Source organism: Amblyraja radiata, chromosome 10, assembly GCF_010909765.2.
Source record: "Amblyraja radiata isolate CabotCenter1 chromosome 10, sAmbRad1.1.pri, whole genome shotgun sequence".
Classification (NCBI taxonomy): Eukaryota; Metazoa; Chordata; class Chondrichthyes; order Rajiformes; family Rajidae; genus Amblyraja; species Amblyraja radiata.
Window position 1 is genome coordinate 45,791,954 of NC_045965.1, and position 17,869 is coordinate 45,809,822.

At 42.8% G+C, this 17,869-nt stretch overlaps 1 protein-coding gene across 5 annotated transcripts in view; it reads left to right on the forward strand.

Annotated features, from left to right (window-relative positions):
• slc6a9 (solute carrier family 6 member 9) overlaps nucleotides 1-17,869 on the forward strand; it is a 214,519-nt gene that overhangs the window by 184,065 nt on the left and 12,585 nt on the right. For all 5 annotated transcript variants that reach the window (XM_033028718.1, XM_033028719.1, XM_033028722.1 and 2 more), the window contains 5 exons: nucleotides 184-340; nucleotides 8,254-8,385; nucleotides 9,220-9,481; nucleotides 15,306-15,438; nucleotides 16,329-16,463. In XM_033028718.1, the coding sequence (XP_032884609.1) occupies nucleotides 184-340; nucleotides 8,254-8,385; nucleotides 9,220-9,481; nucleotides 15,306-15,438; nucleotides 16,329-16,463 (819 nt within the window). The remainder of the gene's footprint in view (nucleotides 1-183; nucleotides 341-8,253; nucleotides 8,386-9,219; nucleotides 9,482-15,305; nucleotides 15,439-16,328; nucleotides 16,464-17,869) is intronic.

Consider the following 17,869-nt stretch of genomic DNA (forward strand, 5'->3'; position numbering starts at 1 on the left):
TTTCCCTTAGAATTAGAGAGACGCGCTAGCATGCAGTTATCTATGCTATGTCGTTAATAAAGTATTTGAACCTTTATCATGGTGTAAGGCTTCAGTTATTAATACAGCCGAAACACAGCAGCTATGGAATGTAACTGGGCTTAGTTACTTGGGCACTGATGGTTTTCTTTGAACGTTTTGCAGAATGGTGCTATTCCAGGTGAGATGGTGAAGAAAGATGAAAACTTGAAACGTGGGAACTGGTCCAATCAAATAGAGTTCATCCTCACTAGTGTTGGATACGCTGTAGGTCTTGGCAATGTCTGGAGGTTCCCATATCTGTGCTATAGAAATGGCGGAGGTACGTAGAATTTCAGTATTTTTTCGGTATAAGCATGTGTTCATTTTTAAACCGATGTGAATATGTGTTAAGACATTGTTGAGCATTTGTATGCATCAATTGATGCGTGTGTGAACGTGCTTGTTTAAATGTATGTGTGAGTGCTGTGAGTAAATTTGGCATTTTTGTTTGAGTGTGTGTCTGTATTGGTGCACATACATGTATCTGTTGTACAATGTATATAGTATGAGTTACTATAGCACTCTTTCATCAAAGATATTTGTGTTATGAATATGGCCAAAATCTGAGGGGCAAATAGGAGAGTAAAGTAGGAAATAGGAGAGTTCTTAAGTGGTAAGGGTGTCAAAGCTGTCAAATAAGTGTTTGGAATTCAACATGTTCTACATGTAACACATTCTTGGATGTCAGAAATTCTCTTTACCTAGACTAGAGATGCTGAGACTTTTCTCATAGAGTTAAAGCTGCCAATGATATTTATGATTATGAATGTAGATGAGAAGATGTTTTGACTAGGAGGAAAGGCAAACTAGGGCTGATAAATATAAAATACTCACCAAATAATCATATGGAGTGTTTAAGAGAAATCTCTTCACTTGAAGAATAAAAAGAACATTCAGCACAGTTGACCCAACAAATATAGATTCTTTCAGGAGATAAGGGTGGATTAAGCACATGAGGGAAAAGCAAAGAAGGATATGCTGGATATATTTGTATAGGTATATTACTGACATGTATGTAGAAACCATACTATGCATAAGTACAACAAGCCATACACAGGTACAACAGGTAGTGTTCAATCTCTACAGTCCATTTCTCCCTTACAAACCGATATATTTTCAAGTCGGATATTACACCTCAGCAGAATTACACAAACTATTAGTTGACTTTCCTTTCAGGAATGGCCGACTCCTTTGTACAAATGGCAAGTGGATATATAAGTGTTTTTTTGAAAATACAGACTGGAAATACAGTTTACAGTTTAGGTTATTTCTCAGTGAGTCACATTCGCAATGCATTTCTGATATTTCCTGTTCTCAGTGTGTTCCAGCCTCAGTCTGTCAGACGAAGTGTGTCCCATTCTCACTGTCATTTCCATCATCAGATCCTGTGTTAAACTCCCAGTCTGTTATTCCCAGTGCACGGTTCACAGGTGTTTGGTATTTTCAGTGTGTTGCATTTTCATGTCATTCTTCTTCTTATTATTATTATATAGCCCTGTCGTCAGCATCACTCTCAGGCTGTGACATTTTCATGTGTTTGTTATTCGCAATATCTGTTAACCTTGGTGAGATTGCATTATCGATGAGCTATGTTCTCAGCCTATCATTGTCTTTCATTATTGAAACATTTGCCACACTCTCAGGTTGTTACCATTCTCTGATAGTCTGTTATTCTCAACCTAGAACATTCTCAGGGTGTAACATTCCAAGGCATTTGTTATTTTCAGTTTTCACACTTTTATTCTGTCTGTCCATCTCGTTGTTTCATATTCTCAACATGTTATCATCAGGTTACTTTCAACATGGGACATAGACATAGAAACATAGAAAATAGGTGCAGGAGTAGGCCATTCGGCCCTTCAATATGATCACGGCTGACATTCTTGGTTATTTGTTGTTCTGTGTCATATTCTCCGATGTTTGTTATTGCCATTGTATCATACACTCAGTTTGCTGTATTGCCAGAATGCTATATTCTTAGTTTCATCGTTGTATGTTTGTCATCCTCTGCCTATTATCCTCAGTGTGTCAAATCTCAGGTGTTTGCCATTCAGTGTATCATTTTCTCATGTCAGTTGCACTCCATGTTGTTGTATTCCCAGTGTCACTTCTTTTGATATTCTTTATTCTCAATGTGTCACATTCTCAATAATCTGTTTTTATCAATCAAATACATTCTGAAGTGTCTGTTCCTCTAAGCCTATGCTGAATTCTCTGCTGTCCTTTTTTTCTTACTGTGTCACCATGTCAATATGGTACTTTATCTGTGTGTCATATAAACATTGGCTTAAATCGCAATTTAACATTCTCCACTGTCAGTTATTCTGACTAAACTCATTATTAATTGTACTTTTTCTGATCATTTTCAATAAAGCCATTTTGTCTGTTTCTTCAAAATGTCTGTTTTTCTTACTGCATGATTGCCATTCTAACATCTTCTAACATGCATGATATTCTCATTATGTTACATTGTGTGATTATTATTCTATAAAATATGTTCTCAGGTAATTATTATTTCTTCTCATTTTGATACATTCTCAAGTGCGCTTGTTCTCCACACTCTCAGATGCCTAAAATAAAGTGTCTATAATTCTTTGTGTAACACATTCTTGGATATCAGAAATTCTCTTAATTTAGACTAGAGAGGCTGTGATTTTTCTCATAAAGCTAATGCAAGGTGTAACCTGCCAGTGATGTTTAAGATTATGAATGTAGAGGAAAGGCAATCTAGGGCTGAGAAATATGAAATAGTCACCAAATAACTTTATAGATATTCAAGAGAAAACTCTTTGCTTGAAGAATATAAAGAACGTGCAAAGTAGTTGACACAACAATTATAGATTGTTTAAAGAGATAATGGTGGATTAAGCACATGAGTGAAAAGTAAAGAAGGATATGCTGGATATATGCTGGATATATTAGGTATATTACTGCCGTGTATATACGAAACATACTATACATACAGTAAGTACAATATACAAGTACAATAGGTAGTGCAAAGAGAAAAATACAAGAGTGTAGAATATAGTGTTAGAACTACAGAGACATTGCAAGTGCAAGAAAAAGTACAAGAGCTGGAATAAGGTAGGTTGAGAGATCAAGACAACATCCTTAGCTTATGAAATGACAGTTCAGTAGACTGATATCAGCGTGGAAGAAGCTGTTCCTGGATCTTTCAAGCTTTTGTATCTTTAGATTTAGATTTCCTTTATTGTCATTCAGACCTTTCGGTCTGAACGAAATGCTGTTGCCTGCAGCCATATATGTAATAATAACAACACACAATAAACACAAATTAACATCCACCACAGTGAGTTCATCAAACACCTCCTCACTCTGATGGAGGCAAAAGTCTTAGAGTTACTGTCTCTTCCCTCCTCTTCTCCCTCTGCGCCGAGGCGATACCCCACCGGGCGATGGTATCAGTCCCGCGGTTCAAGCTCCGCGGCCCAGGGGTGGTCGAAGCTGCCGCCCTCCAGTCCAGCGGACGCAGCTGTTGCAACGGGAGCTCCGGAAAACAGGCACCAGCCTGTGACCTGCGAGCTCCCGACGTTGTCATCCACTGGCCCGCGGCCGAGCCCCGGATCCAGGTCGCCGCCGCCTCAGCTGCCGGAGTACCGTCTCCGTCCCGCACCGGGCCGCCCACACAGCAGCGTCTCAGCCCCGCACCGGGCTGCCCCCACGGGAGCGCCTTCCAGCCGGGAGCCGGTCCACCCTCACCGGAGCGCCTTCCAGCCAGTAGCCAGGCCACCCACACGGCAGCGTCTCAGCCCCGCACCGGGCTGCCCCCACGGGAGCTCCTTCCAGCTGGGACCCAGGCCGCTCACACGGGAGCGCCTTCCAGCCGATAACCGTGCCGCCCGCACGGGAGTGTCTCAGCCCCGCGCCGTCCGCCCTCACCGGAGCGCCAAGTCGTGCCGCTACCTGGACGTCGCCACAGCCTGAAGACGGCCAGCCTCGCGTTGGAGAGTCCTGGCTGGCTCTACCTCCGGACCCTCGAGGTCGGTCGCAGGTTGGAGGCCGCCAGCTCCGCCATTAGGCCTCAGCGCAGACGGGGGAAGAGAAGGGGGATACGACAAAAAAGTCGCATTCCTCCGAAGGGAGAGACAGAAAGCCCTGTTTCACCCCCCCCCCCCACACACATAACACCACCTAATAACCAAAAAATGTACTAAACTAGACAAAAAAAGTTTCACAGCGCCGCCATCTTCTGCACTAAGGGAAAGAGGAGCGGGATGTTAGTTATCCTTCATTATGTTAACTGGTTTCCTGAGACAGTGTGAAGCCGAGACAGTCAATTAGGGGAAGGGAGGGAGAGAAAAGGTGGTCTGTGCGATGGACTGGGATGCATCCACAACTCTCTGCAATTTCTTCTGGTCCTGGGCAGAGTTGTTGCCAAACTGAGCTGTGATGCATTCTGATATAGATGCTTTCTGCAGTGCATTTGTAGAAATCGGTAAAGACATGTTAGAGACATGTCAAACTTCCTTAGTCTTCGGAGGAAGTAGAAGCATTGGATAAAGGTTCTGAGGAAGTATAGTTAGGAGGAGGTTCATATGGACCACAGACTCTAGCATGGACACCTTAAGTCAAGATTCAGTTTTCTGTGATGCATAGATTCCATAGATTATAAATGGTAGAAGGATGCCATTTGACCTAACCAAGCCATATTGATGTAATCTCTTTCATTTTCTAAGCCTATTGGTGTAATCCTCAAATCTCACTTTCCTCATGTTCTTGTCCAGCTTTCTAATGATGATAAGGTGGCAGACAATCACTAAGATCTCTTGGAGCCGTCTCAGTAGCTAATACCATGTATTCCCAAATAGATGTTTACTCCTTCTAAATGCCTCAGCTATCCTCTGTGGTAACAAGTTCCGTATTCTTGCCACTTGGTGGGTAAAGGTGTTTCATCTCGATCCACTGTGTACGAGATTTTACTGCCTATCCAATCCAGGTTTTGCCCTCCGTTACACAGGGAAACAGTGTCAGCTTTATCTCGACTTTTTACACTTGAATCTTTAGCCATTGCTTTTCAAGAAAAGTGAGACATTTTCTTTGTCAGTCACTTTATCTCTGTTTCTAGTCCCATCCTCGGAATCTTTTTTGCATTCCCCATAATATTTACAATATGGTAACCAGAATTATGCAATCCCAAGACTCGCTGAACCCAAGGTTAAAGCAAATTTGACAGAATGCTCAATAAATAGTTGCGGCTTTGCAGTCTTATTAATCTGCTTCTAGTGATTTGTGTAGTTATTCTCTGAGATATCTTGGGTATCTGCCACACCATTAAAATTATTACTTTCTTCAATTTTCTTTCCTTAAGTATTATGTATCACATTTCTAAGTGTTGACATTCTTGTGCAAAATATGTCCATTCTTCACATAATTATTATTCACTCACTTTAATTTGTTCTTATCCTACTCAGCATTGACCAACTCCTTCACCGCAACTTGGGGTTGCTTGCAAATATATAAATAATGTTTAAATCAGAGTCAAGTTTATTAGTATAAATTATGAACAACAGCATTGACCCAATGGAAGCCTACGTTTAGCCTTCTGTCACCTTGAATTAACAACCCACTATCCCTACCCTCTGCATTCTGAAATGATGCTATTTACCCATCCTTGCTCCATAGAAGCTGACCCTATCATTCATTTGCTTATGGAACAACTAATCAGAGACCTCTGGAAAATAAAATACATCCACTGTATTACCCTTGAATTAACCTGTGCTGTATGTTCATTTTAATAATTTTGGTTGCTGGATAGCTTTCTATTTTCTTTTTGAGGGGATTCCATTAGTTTTCCAACCAGTAATGTTAAGATGACTGGTTTTCAAATTCCTGCATATGTTTTCATGGCTAGCTGTAATCCTCAGGGGCTGCTGCATTTTCCAACAAATTGCGAATTATATGTAAGCGCATCTCTTTTATCATATCTAAAATATTTTATAAATCCACAGATTTAATCGATACAAGACACGGATTTCATTCCTTTTGTTTAATGTCTGTTCTCTGTGAAGCGTTTTATGTTACATGTGCTCAGCTATTTGTTTGCCTTTGTGTATACTCTGTAAAATGTTGCATTTGCCATTCTCTGAAAATATTTAAGCATTATTTCATAGGTTTCTGCTATATTTCACATGCCACCTTTATAACTAATATTCCCAAAGCGATGTAAATGTATTTTAACTATGGTGAAAATATAGCTCATAAGGAATTGTCATAAGGCAATTTTATGAATGGGAAATAACATGAAACCATATAGATAAAAATGACGTTGGCAAGCAATTTAATTAGTCTCCAGGAGAATTTTTTTAAATGGTAACGCTAGTGGCCTTAAGTGTAATTTAAAATGTATTTAGCCCCAGTCCTTCCCAAGGTCTTCTCTGCCTCTGACATTTCTTATTCATGTCCTCATCTGTATTCTTGTCACTTTTCTCTTACAAATCAGTGCACATGTCCCTTTACACAGACCGACTTGTGTGATCTGCAGAGAAAATGTAAACATGTTTAAATCTAATCAATGGAAGAAGCTTCCCTACTAATGGGCGGTGACCTGACAATCTCACTGACATGCTTTTTTCTTTAACCTTGCATCTCTTCTATGCCGAGTGTTATATTAGTGTTGCGTGCAAAGCTGATTGTGCAAAATTCCTATTCTTTCACCCTCTTTGGTCACCTCATCTGAAGTCCAGTAAATTATACATTTTCAAGGGGTGATTTTGTTTTTGGGATGCTTATGTTAAAATATTATGGAAACATAAGCATAATATATTGAAAATGTCATTCATTCATTAAAAATCAATGCGACAGCACAAAATGGACAGACCAATGTAAAACATCATCCCTTTGCATGAGCATATAGAATGTGTACTATCTGCCAGTCTTGCTGAGGGACAATATTACTCGGAATAATTTTGCACAGATTTTATTAGGTACCAGATCAAACCAAGCCAGCTATTTGCATTGAAATGTCTTGATATTAACTGAAATTTAATGTGGATACTGAACTATTTTCTCTTATTGTATTGGTTCTACTTTTTTTAAATCAATACTTAATAGGATTAACTTATAAGACTTTATTAGTATTGCAGAATGTGAAGGATGTAGAATACCAAGTGTAAAATTGGGTATGCACTCCTGATTCACTACACCAGAAAATGCAACATACAAATTGGGCAATGTAACATAGCAACATAGAAACATAGAAAATAGGTGCAGGAGTAGACCATTCGGCCCTTCGAGCCTGCACCGCCATTCAATATGATCATAGCTGATCATCCAACTCAGTATCCTGGACCTGCCTTCTCTCCATACCCCCTGATCCCTTTAGCCACAAGGGCCACATCTAACTCCCTCTTAAATATAGCCAATGAACTGGCCTCAACTACCTTCTGTGGTAGAGAATTCCACAGATTCACCACTCTCTGTGTGAAAAGTGTTTTTCTCATCTCGGTCCTAAAAGACTTCTACCTTATCCTTAAACTGTGACCCCTTGTTCTGGACTTCCCCAACATCGGGAACAATTTTCCTGCATCTAGCCTGTCCAACCCCTTAAGAATTTTGTAAGTTTCTATAAGATCCCCCCTCAATCTTCTAAATTCTAGCGAGTACAAGCCAAGTCTATCCAGTCTTTCTTCATATGAAAGTCCTGACATCCCAGGAAACAGTCTGGTGAACATTCTCTGTACTCCCTCTATGGCAAGAATGTCTTTCCTCAGATTAGGAGACCAAAACTGTACGCAATACTCTGTAACGCTGGATAGCAGATAAATGTTAATAACAAATTAGTTGCCATAATGATTTGCTTTATTTCAGCCAAAGCTTCACTCACATTTATACAACATTGGCCATCAGATGCTGACATGGTATTAATTTAGATTTAGTTATGCATGTAGCACCTCTCTGGCTTGCACATCCATTTATGATTTTATTTGACACATTACTCTTCATTTGATACATTAAACAATAAAAATGTTGAAATATAAGTTGCAAATCCAGTGTCTGAACTTCTCAAGAGTTTTGTGTTATTTGAAGATGTACCATCCTACCTTGATGTTCATCATTGCCTTCATACGATCTGGACATCCATGTTGTATAGTTCACCTTCAACACGTTTGCATTGATGCAAGTTGTTCTCGGAATTTGACTATTATCTGTAATGCTGGATCTTCTTTTTTAAAGGTGCTTTTATGTTTCCCTATATCATCATGCTGGTCTTCTGTGGTATTCCTCTTTTTTTTCTGGAGCTTTCCTTTGGGCAGTTCACCAGCCAAGGCTGCCTTGGTGTGTGGAGGGTTAACCCGATGTTCAAAGGTAAGAAAGTTCATTTCCATCCTGAGGGAATGTACGAGCAGCAGAGGAAAGCTGGAGGTGGGGATGCCATTAAAGAAGAATGTGTATTTAGAGGATAGTTGCAGACTTTCCCAAGAGACACAGAATCCTGTATCTACAAAGCAAATTAAACACATAGCAGAAAGCAATACCTGAAGCACTTTTATGGAATCATAGACTTGTAAAATTGTAATCCCCTCATGTCAGCAGTTCCTGGGGGTTGCGGACAACATGCTACCACTCTAGTTCTTGTGGCTGATGCAAACCATTGGTGGGGCAGGAGAGCAGGGGTTAGTATGGAAGGTCCTTCGCTTGGCTTCCACATTCTACGAACAGAGAGACTCCATGCCATCCCGTATGCCCCGACTTCATTTTGATGGGGCAGGAGTTCCCACCCGTGGTATTGTTAGACAGTTTCCAGGAGGCCTCGAGGACGTCCTTGAATCATTTCCTATGTCATCCTGGTAACCCATTGCTGTGACAGAGCTTGGAGTAGAGTATTAATTTCAGGACTCTGGTGACAAGCTGCGAAGCACTAAATGTGTCACAATGACTTGTAAATTACTTTACTAGAAATCTAGTGCACAGCTAGCAGAGCTACTGCCCCACACCTCCAGCGACCCGTTCCATCTTGACTTCTAATGTTGTCTATATGGAGCTAATACATGTGGCCTGTGCTGGCATTCTGTATACTTCCCTTTTGCTTACATTTTCAAAGCATTAAAATCTTTTGTCTCAGTCAAGATAACATTGCCTGATTAAAACATGAAGCAAGACAACCGTGTAAAATGGAATTGTTTGACTTCTTTCCCTCAGGAGTCGGGTATGGGATGATGGTCGTGTCCTCCTACATTGGAATCTACTACAATGTGGTCATTTGCATCTCCTTCTACTACTTCTTCGCCTCCATGACTTCACTTCTACCGTGGACATACTGCAATAATATCTGGAACACCGAGGATTGCAGCAGCATGCTGAACCCCAACCGAACTACCGACTTCACTGACCTATCGCAAAACTTCTCGATGTTGCTGAACCAAACTGCAAAGAGGACCAGTCCTAGTGAGGAGTACTGGAAGTAAGAGCAGCCTTCCCATTTAATAGTGATGCACTGTTATGGACACTAGCACCATGTTGTATTACTGTTTGTCTCTTCATATTCTGTTTTCTCCTAAATGCAATTCATCAAACGCCATCTGTACAGTCTGTCATTACCTCACTAGAGGGAGAACAAGGAGGGAAGAGACAGAGACTAAGACTTTTGCTTCCATCACAGTGAGGAGGTGCTTGGTGAACTCACTGTGGTGGTGTTAACTTGTTTTTATTGTATGTTTTGTTATTTATTATTATTGTGTATGACTGCAGGCAGGGAGAGGGGTGAGGAGAGGGAGATGGAGAGGGGGAGGAGAGAGGGGTAGGGTACGGGAGGAGAGAGGGATGGGGAGGGGGGAGGGAGGGGAGGAGGGAGATGGGGTAGGGGAGGGAGGGGGAAGAGTGTGGAGGGAGGGGAGAGGGGTGGGGGGAGAGAGGGAAGGGAGGGGTAGGAGGAGAGGTGGAAGAGGGACAGAGGGGTAGGGGGCGGAGGGAGAGAAGGAAGGGGGTGGGGTAGAGAGGGAAGGGGGGTGGGGGAGAGAGGGATGGGGGTGGAAGGAGGCGGGGGAGGAGAGGAAGATGGAGAGGGGGAGGAGAGAGGGGTGGGGGAGGGGAGGGGAGGGGGAGAGAGGTGTTGGGGAGGGGGGAGATGGGGTACCTCCATGTGGTACCACCTCCAGTTTAAATTCCATTTGGAATATTTTGGAGGACCAAGAAACCAAGAACCAACCAAGAGTCAACAGTACAAAGAAAGCCAACTGTGGAAGCCTCTATTTTAGAGAGGGAATCTTTTGAATGACAAGTGTGACCACGAGGAAGCTCCACCTCATATTCCGATGGATTTCCAAGGGTCCTGAAGAGATTGTCATTCATTTCATTAATGGTGATCTCCATAGCTCTATATATATATTATATATTCCGAGGATCCACCGTCATTGAGTGTAATTAAATAGGTCTCTTGACAGGAATTGTGGTGGCGGGTGGGTAGGGAGGCAATGCACGCTTTGGGAGGTTTTGCTGTCCCCCATTTTAAATTATATTCTTTCCACTCAGAAGGAAAACAAATCCCTCTTGAATATGCAGGGATCCAGGTCACACGTCCAACCAGGACCCTGTACCTGCCAGCCGTTAGCAAACTCTTCCGAGATCCTTAAGATCTAAACCGTTAATTTAAGCAACTTCTTGCAATCGGCCGCAAGGTTGAGGTAGGGGATATGGTGAAGGAGCTGCAGAATATCAGGCAGAATGACAGAAGGCTAACCACATGCCGACGTTCACCTATCCATCCCTGAGCCCAAATCTGCCCTGGTGTTGTCCACATTTGAGTCAAGGTCAATCCTGGCTGATCTTTTTCCTCCCTTCATGGACTTGGGGAATTGGGTCTAACAATAATATCTTTGTAATTCGCCTCTTTTAATCAAAAAGTTCCTCCAGCACATTGTGGTTTGCTCCAGAGATGAGAATATGGTTTGACTGCAGGTCTGGAGTAACTACTCTGCCCTCTTTTGTGATGTGCAAACCATGCACACCCTTTACCAAGTTCGATGACAGCAATTAAATTGACTGCAGATCATGACAGGTAACCACAAAGTTGTGTTCTACTGCACATTGTAAACTCCACTATTTATGCTGTGCGACTTAATTAATGGTGAATGAGTTAGTCTTTCCCACCACCCTTCCCCCCCTTCCCCCCCTTCCCCGCCCCCCCATGCTAAGCTACCATGCATATTTTTATCCATGAAATAATAAGTCAATGTGCCTCCTCAGTGACTAGAAAATGTCTGAAAAGCATTGAGACAAGGAATAACAACACTGAAATAATTCTAACCTGAAAGAACAATTGGAAAGGGATCTGCAGCCGATACGTTATACAGAATAATGTTTCAAAGTCAATGTTAATTGAAAGCACAAGAAAATGAAATGTTTCTACTGGATTGCTGCTATAAATACATAGCTTTCTGTCAGCAGCAGGAAGAAATAGAAGGTATTTTTATTGGGCTTTGTTTCCTCCACTAGAACGGAGGAAGCTATTGTCCAACTAATGCATTTCTCTGCCATTATTAATTCAACTCCGTAAGCCTGGGTTGGTTTTAACAACAGTCTGATTCGATTAGATATTGTTTATTGATATCCATTCTGAAATCAGTGTCAGAATACAAGGCTTCAGAGAGTCTTTATTATCATACATTTATGGACCAAAATACCGATTAAATAATCATACTACAAATTGTAAAGTATTTGGATATAAAGGTGCATGTTGATAACTATGAAATTAATATTCATAACTTAGAGACTTGGGAACAATCTGCCTTTGATTACCAGTTCTTGATACCCGCTATCAGTTACTTTAGACTTCCTACCTTTCAAAGTCAATGCAGGAAGTCAGTGGAATGAATAGCTGATATGCTTAGCATTATATATTGCTAGCACTTAAGGATGAATTCCAAACCTTCACAGCATTGGCAATAAACATCCTGCCTTCTTGATTTCTGAAAAATCCATCCTGAACTCATCTGTCAAGGAGCAACTTGGACAATGGGTTGTTCATAAGGTCATAAAGTCATGTGATAAGAGTAGAATTAGGTCACTTGGCCCGTCAGGTCTACTCCATCATTCAATCATGGCTGATCTATCTCTCCCTCCTAACCCAATTCTCCTGCCTTCTCCCTATAACATCTGACACCTGTACTAATGAAGAATCTGGGATTGTTCACTGGGATATGATAGCATATAGAGAGTTCTTCCAAGCTTCAAACTTTTTTGCATCAAGCAGACAAAGTGTAGGTGATTGATGTTGGGCCTTGTCTTGTTTAATTGTAAGCCTGGGCTTGGAACCCCACCTCCATCATTTCTCACAATAAGCAGTTTCCATCATATTTTGACTACTGGAGACACAAGGAACTGCAGATGATGAAATCTTGAGAGCAAACACTAAGTACAGGTGAACTCAATGGGCCATGCAGAATCTGTGGAGGGAATGGACAATGGTTTGGGTTGGGACCCTCCTACAGACTGACAGCAGTAGGGGACAAAGCTGGAAAGGAGAGGTAGGGGCAGAGCAAAGCCTGGCAAGTTCTAGGTGGATGCAGTTGAGGGGGTGTTGATTGGCAGATGCATGGAATAGGTGACAGACCAGACATGAAAAGGAGTCAAAGGGTAGGAGAGAAATAGAGGAATTAAATGTAAAGCTGGAGGGAGGAATATGGATGGTAAGAGATTGAGAGGAGGGGCATGAGGGGTAAAAGGAAAATGGGGGATCTGGGGATGGGAGATGAGCATTCAAGGGGTAGTGTGCTGGTTGTGTGGGGGGGGGGGGGGGGGGATTGTTCTCCTCTCCGTAAGCTGTCAGTCGACTTTTATAACGTCTTCAAAAGCCATATCTCTTAATAAAGCACTGTATTTCCCGGCAATGAAGACGCACCTGCGTCGAAGACGCAACCCCATTTTGAGTTGCTAAATTTTGAAAGAAGGCTGGCGGGACATAGAATTTCTCACGCTCAAAAAATAAAAAATAAAAATAAAGAGTAACAATTCAATTTGCCCAAGGCTTCCAAATCTCCTTCATTCTGAATTACTGAATGGGTGGGCGGTGGAGGGTGATGGCAGGTGGAGAGATGGTGGGGAAAATGGGAGCACACCGGGACAAATTGAATCAGTTGTGATCGTATTGAATGACTAATTCAAGGGACCAATTGGGGGGAGAGTTCCTTTCACAGCGTGAGGGGAGTCTGGCCCAGGGCAAAGTTGCGGGGAGGGCAGGAGCGTTGAGAAGGAGGGGGTCGGGGATCATGCCACCAACTCACTCACTCGCTGCGGCGCTCCGGGCGCAGGGCCACCGCATTGTGGCCGGGGAGCGAAGTAACTTGGGTGGCTGCGGGCAGCTGCTGGGACCGGACAGCAGAACTGGCCGCCACTTCTGCTGGCCCGCTCACCTCTGACAGTGCTTTCCGACTGAACATCTCTCACCTGCTGATCGCCAGCCTCGCTCATGTCAGCCACTTCCCGCAAATCCTTAAATTCCGACTGCCGTCGGGAGCAGGACATGGCCTCACTTGCTGCGCTGGGTGACACTGCATGGTATTCGCTGCCCGATCCGTGTCTTTCAATGTAGAGCGGGTCAGTGAGCGATGGATAACAGGACAGCGGGCGGTGGTGCTTACTCCTGTGTCAGCGCGAGTAACCTCAATTGGTCCCTTGATCACGCTGACACAGGATTTAAGGATTTGCAGGAAGCAGCTGACATGAGCGAGGCCGGCGAGCAGCAGGTGAGAAATGTTCAGACGGAGAGCGCTGCCAGAGGTGAGCGTGCCGGCATAAGGCACTGAGGTGGTGGCCGGTTCCACTATCTGGTCCTAGCAGCCGCTCGCAGCCACCCGAGCTACTTCCCTCCCCGGCCACAATACGGTGGCTCTGCGCCTGGAGCGTCGCGGCAGCAGTGAGTGAGTGAGTGAGTTTCTGGCATGATCTCCGATCCCCTCCTTCTCAACACTCCTGCTCTCCCCGCCACTTTAACCCTGGTCAGACTCCCTACACGCTGTGAAAGGAACTCTTCCCCCCCCAGTGGTGCTGTCCTTTTACAGCCCCTTCCCACTTTACAGCCGCTCCCCATCAGCTGACAGCAATGAGGGATAGGCTTGGCTATCCCTCAGCACAGCAACATCGTTCTTGATGTTGCTTACTGAGGGATAGCCAAGTCTTACTTTCTTGGTTAACAACCAAACCTTCGGCCTCCAAGACACAGGTAAATTTTCGTGCCTTATTTTTGGGTAAAAAATAGCGTCTTCATTGCCGGGAAATATGGTATTTAAAAACATATAGCTCAAAGAAATTTACTTACATTATTTGTACACAAACTCCATTCTTCTCGCTTTGTTTCTTAAGACACTCTTAAGATAATGGCAATCCATGTTTGAAAAACCCTCCAAGAAACTTGCGCTGCGCATGCGCAGTACGCAGTCCACGGTGCAAAGACAGAAGTGCAGCTGCCTTCAGCTCCCCTTGTCACTGAAGCCTTGCAGCTGCGTCGATGGCACGTCAGCTGCACATACTTTCACATGTTACAAGTACTGCGGATGAAAAGCACGGGAGAATTATGCCTATTAGGCATAATTCTCCCGTGCCTTTACTATTTATATTTAATAATTACCATTTTATAATTTTAATCAGGGTCAGCAGTGCCTACCTGCCTACCCTGACGGCACGTGCCTGCCAAGCAGTATATGAATATGAGATATTTTGACCACTGCCAAGATGTACCTATGTGGCCAAACTACCCAATGGCCACTTTTTAAAATGTGTCTTTTTAATGATGCTGGTGAATATATATACTCACCATTAAGCCTATGTGGAATATAATTCTCTTTTGTGGTAGAAATTATGCCTCGGGTCTTCTCACATGAATTGTTGAAGAGATTTGCTCATTATAGCTAAAACTATATTTTAAGTGATAATAAAACTGTAAGTATTTGCTTCTTATGAATGAATGAATAAGTTTATTGGCCAAGTATTCACATACAAGGAATTTGCCTTGGTGCTCCGCCCACAAGTGACAACATGACATACAGTGACAGTTAAGAATGATTTAAAACATTAAACATTAATAATAAAACATTATTGATTAAACATGTGAATTAAATAAAATAGCAGAGCAAAAGGAGGCTACTTGGATATTTGACAGAATTTTTTACTAGTTGTTTTGTTGATGCTGAGACCAACATAAGCCAGACATGCATCAAAACGTTAATGTGGAGGAAGTGAATGCAATATTTGGCCCCGATATTGATGCTGACTATTGCCATATTTGTTGACAGTTTTCATGTACTGAAGATCTCGGATGGCATTGGGAATTTTGGGGAAGTCCGTACACCTTTGCTGGGATGCCTTGCTGTATCCTGGTTTGTGGTCTTTCTGTGCCTCTTTAAAGGGGTCAAGTCTTCAGGAAAAGTAAGTACCATGTTATAATTGGCAAAAATTCAATTATGGATGCAATGTATGAATGGCCTGGAATTGGTGGGTAGAGCTAAGGACTAAAACATAGAATGTAGAACATAGAAAAGTACAGGCCCTTCAGCCCACCATGTCTGTACTGAACATGATGCCAAGATAAACTAATCTCATCTGCCTGAATTGAGCCATATCCCTCCATTCCCTGCATATCCATGTGCCTATCCAAAGGTGTCTTAAATGCCTCCATCACTACCCCTGGCAGTGAGTTCCAGGCACCTACCACCCACTGTGAGAAAAAAGAAGGCGCCCCACACATTTTTGTCCCTCTCACCATAAAGAGCTTTGGAGGAAGGGCAGAGGTTTTATGTGTTCCTTTAAAAAGGAAGGACATTTGCCCAGGAGAGACTGAGACATACCAAGAGATTTCCCAGCTGGCCTCCTCCACTGGCCTCAGTTCCATTATATTAAAGAGATTGTATGTAAAATCTTGGATAGACACAAAAAGCTGGAGTAACTGAGCGGGACAGGCAGCATCTCCGGAGAGAAGGAATGGGTGATGTTTTGGGTCAAGGCCCTTCTTCAGACTGAAAGTCACGGGAAAGGGAAACAAGAGATTTAGACATGATGTGGAGAGATATAGAAAACCCTTGTTGAACTTGAATTTCTGATTCTATATTTTTCTATTACTCTGCATTCTAAGTTAAGGAATCTGCTGGATAAGGTCATTAGATCATAAGTGAGGAGTAGAATTAGGGCATTCGGCCTATCAAGTCTACTCCACCATTCAATCATGGCTGTTCTATCTCTGCCGCCTGCAATTGGGATAGGGAGCAGTCACCAGCGATACTGATGCCTGCTGGTAATGACAAGGTGTGTTATTCTTGCAGGTGGTGTACTTCACAGCAACATTTCCTTATGTTGTGCTGACTATTCTGTTTATCCGTGGGATCACGCTGAATGGAGCTGTAACTGGCATCATGTACTATATCACTCCTCAATGGGACAAGATTTTGGATGCAAAGGTGAGTCATTAATGCCTTGAGAGGTGATCAAAAAGGAACTCATTGAGGTACCATTATTGCTGATTTCCGCTATAACCAAGCTTCACTCCGTGAAACGAGTTGTTTTCAAATACAAAGTTCTTTGTACAGCTAAAATGTATTTTTGTTACTGCTAAAATACTAAAGACCATTTGTTACATTGTTTAAGAGAGAATCATAGCACAAGTGTTGATCGAAGCAATTGCTTGTCAATTTCACTGACCTCCTGCAATGTAACTAGCAGACTGTTCTTAAAGAGGCAGTGGCGTCTGGTTGCTGTGGGAAGATACCTCCACTTTACCTGAAATGCGTTATAAAGAGGTACGTAGTAACGTGGATAGACTGTAGCTGGATTGCTGCGACATATATCTAGCATGAATTTTATGGGTTACTAGACCAAGTGCAGACCCGTTGTGTCTGCTCCCCCAACATACCCGTTCCCTACCCGTAGCCCCCACAGGAGGCGTGTCCTCCAACTCAAGCCGTTCCCGAACGGAAGATTCCAGCACTCCCCTTGACTCCCTCAACAGTGCTCTTTAAAAAAAATTCCAATTGCACTTGCCCTGCGTGTTGCAATAGCAATTCGCCCTCCCCCTCCTGTGAGATGAAAAGTTCAGAGCGTTCCTGTGTCGACACTGCTAGCCGAGCCATTGTGACGTCATCAGTTGAAGCTGGTCGTTTTGAAATTTAATATATTTTGATTTTTTTTTAAACTTTAATCAGTAATATTCAGCCACATAAAATGGACCACAATGAGTTTGTCAAGACCACACTGGATGTACAATTGGACATCAAATAAATCTGTGTCCACATTTTTGCTTCTTCCTTCCTGCCACTTTGGAAAATGAGCCAATTTAGACACTGTTACAAATTACTAAATGACCAACTACAAGCCACCACAAATAAGACGTTCATGAAATGCCGACCAGCGATCCCCGAAGAAAACCCACACGGTCAAGGACCCTAGTGTGTGTGTAGGATAGTGTTAATATGCGGGGATCGCTGGTCGGTGTGGACTCGGTGGGCCAAAGGGCCTGTTTCCGTGCTGTATCTCTAAAATAAATTAAACTACTGTAAGTTCCAGCCTGTTATTATGGCAATAGCTGAAAAAGGGTCTCGACCCAAAACGTCAACCATTCTTTCTCTCCAGAGATGCTGCCTGTCCCGCTGAGTTACTCCCACTTTTCGTGTCTATCTTCGGTTTAAACCAGCACCTGCAGTTCCTTCTTACACAATGGCATAACAATGCCGTGTAAAGTAGGTTGATGAAACCAGAAGGGATAAAACAAAGGAAAGTGAATAAAATTGCTCCTCCTCCACTGTGATTGTGAAGTAACATTGCCAGAGTACTAGTCTTTACCATTCATTCAAAACAGGTTGTGAGGAAA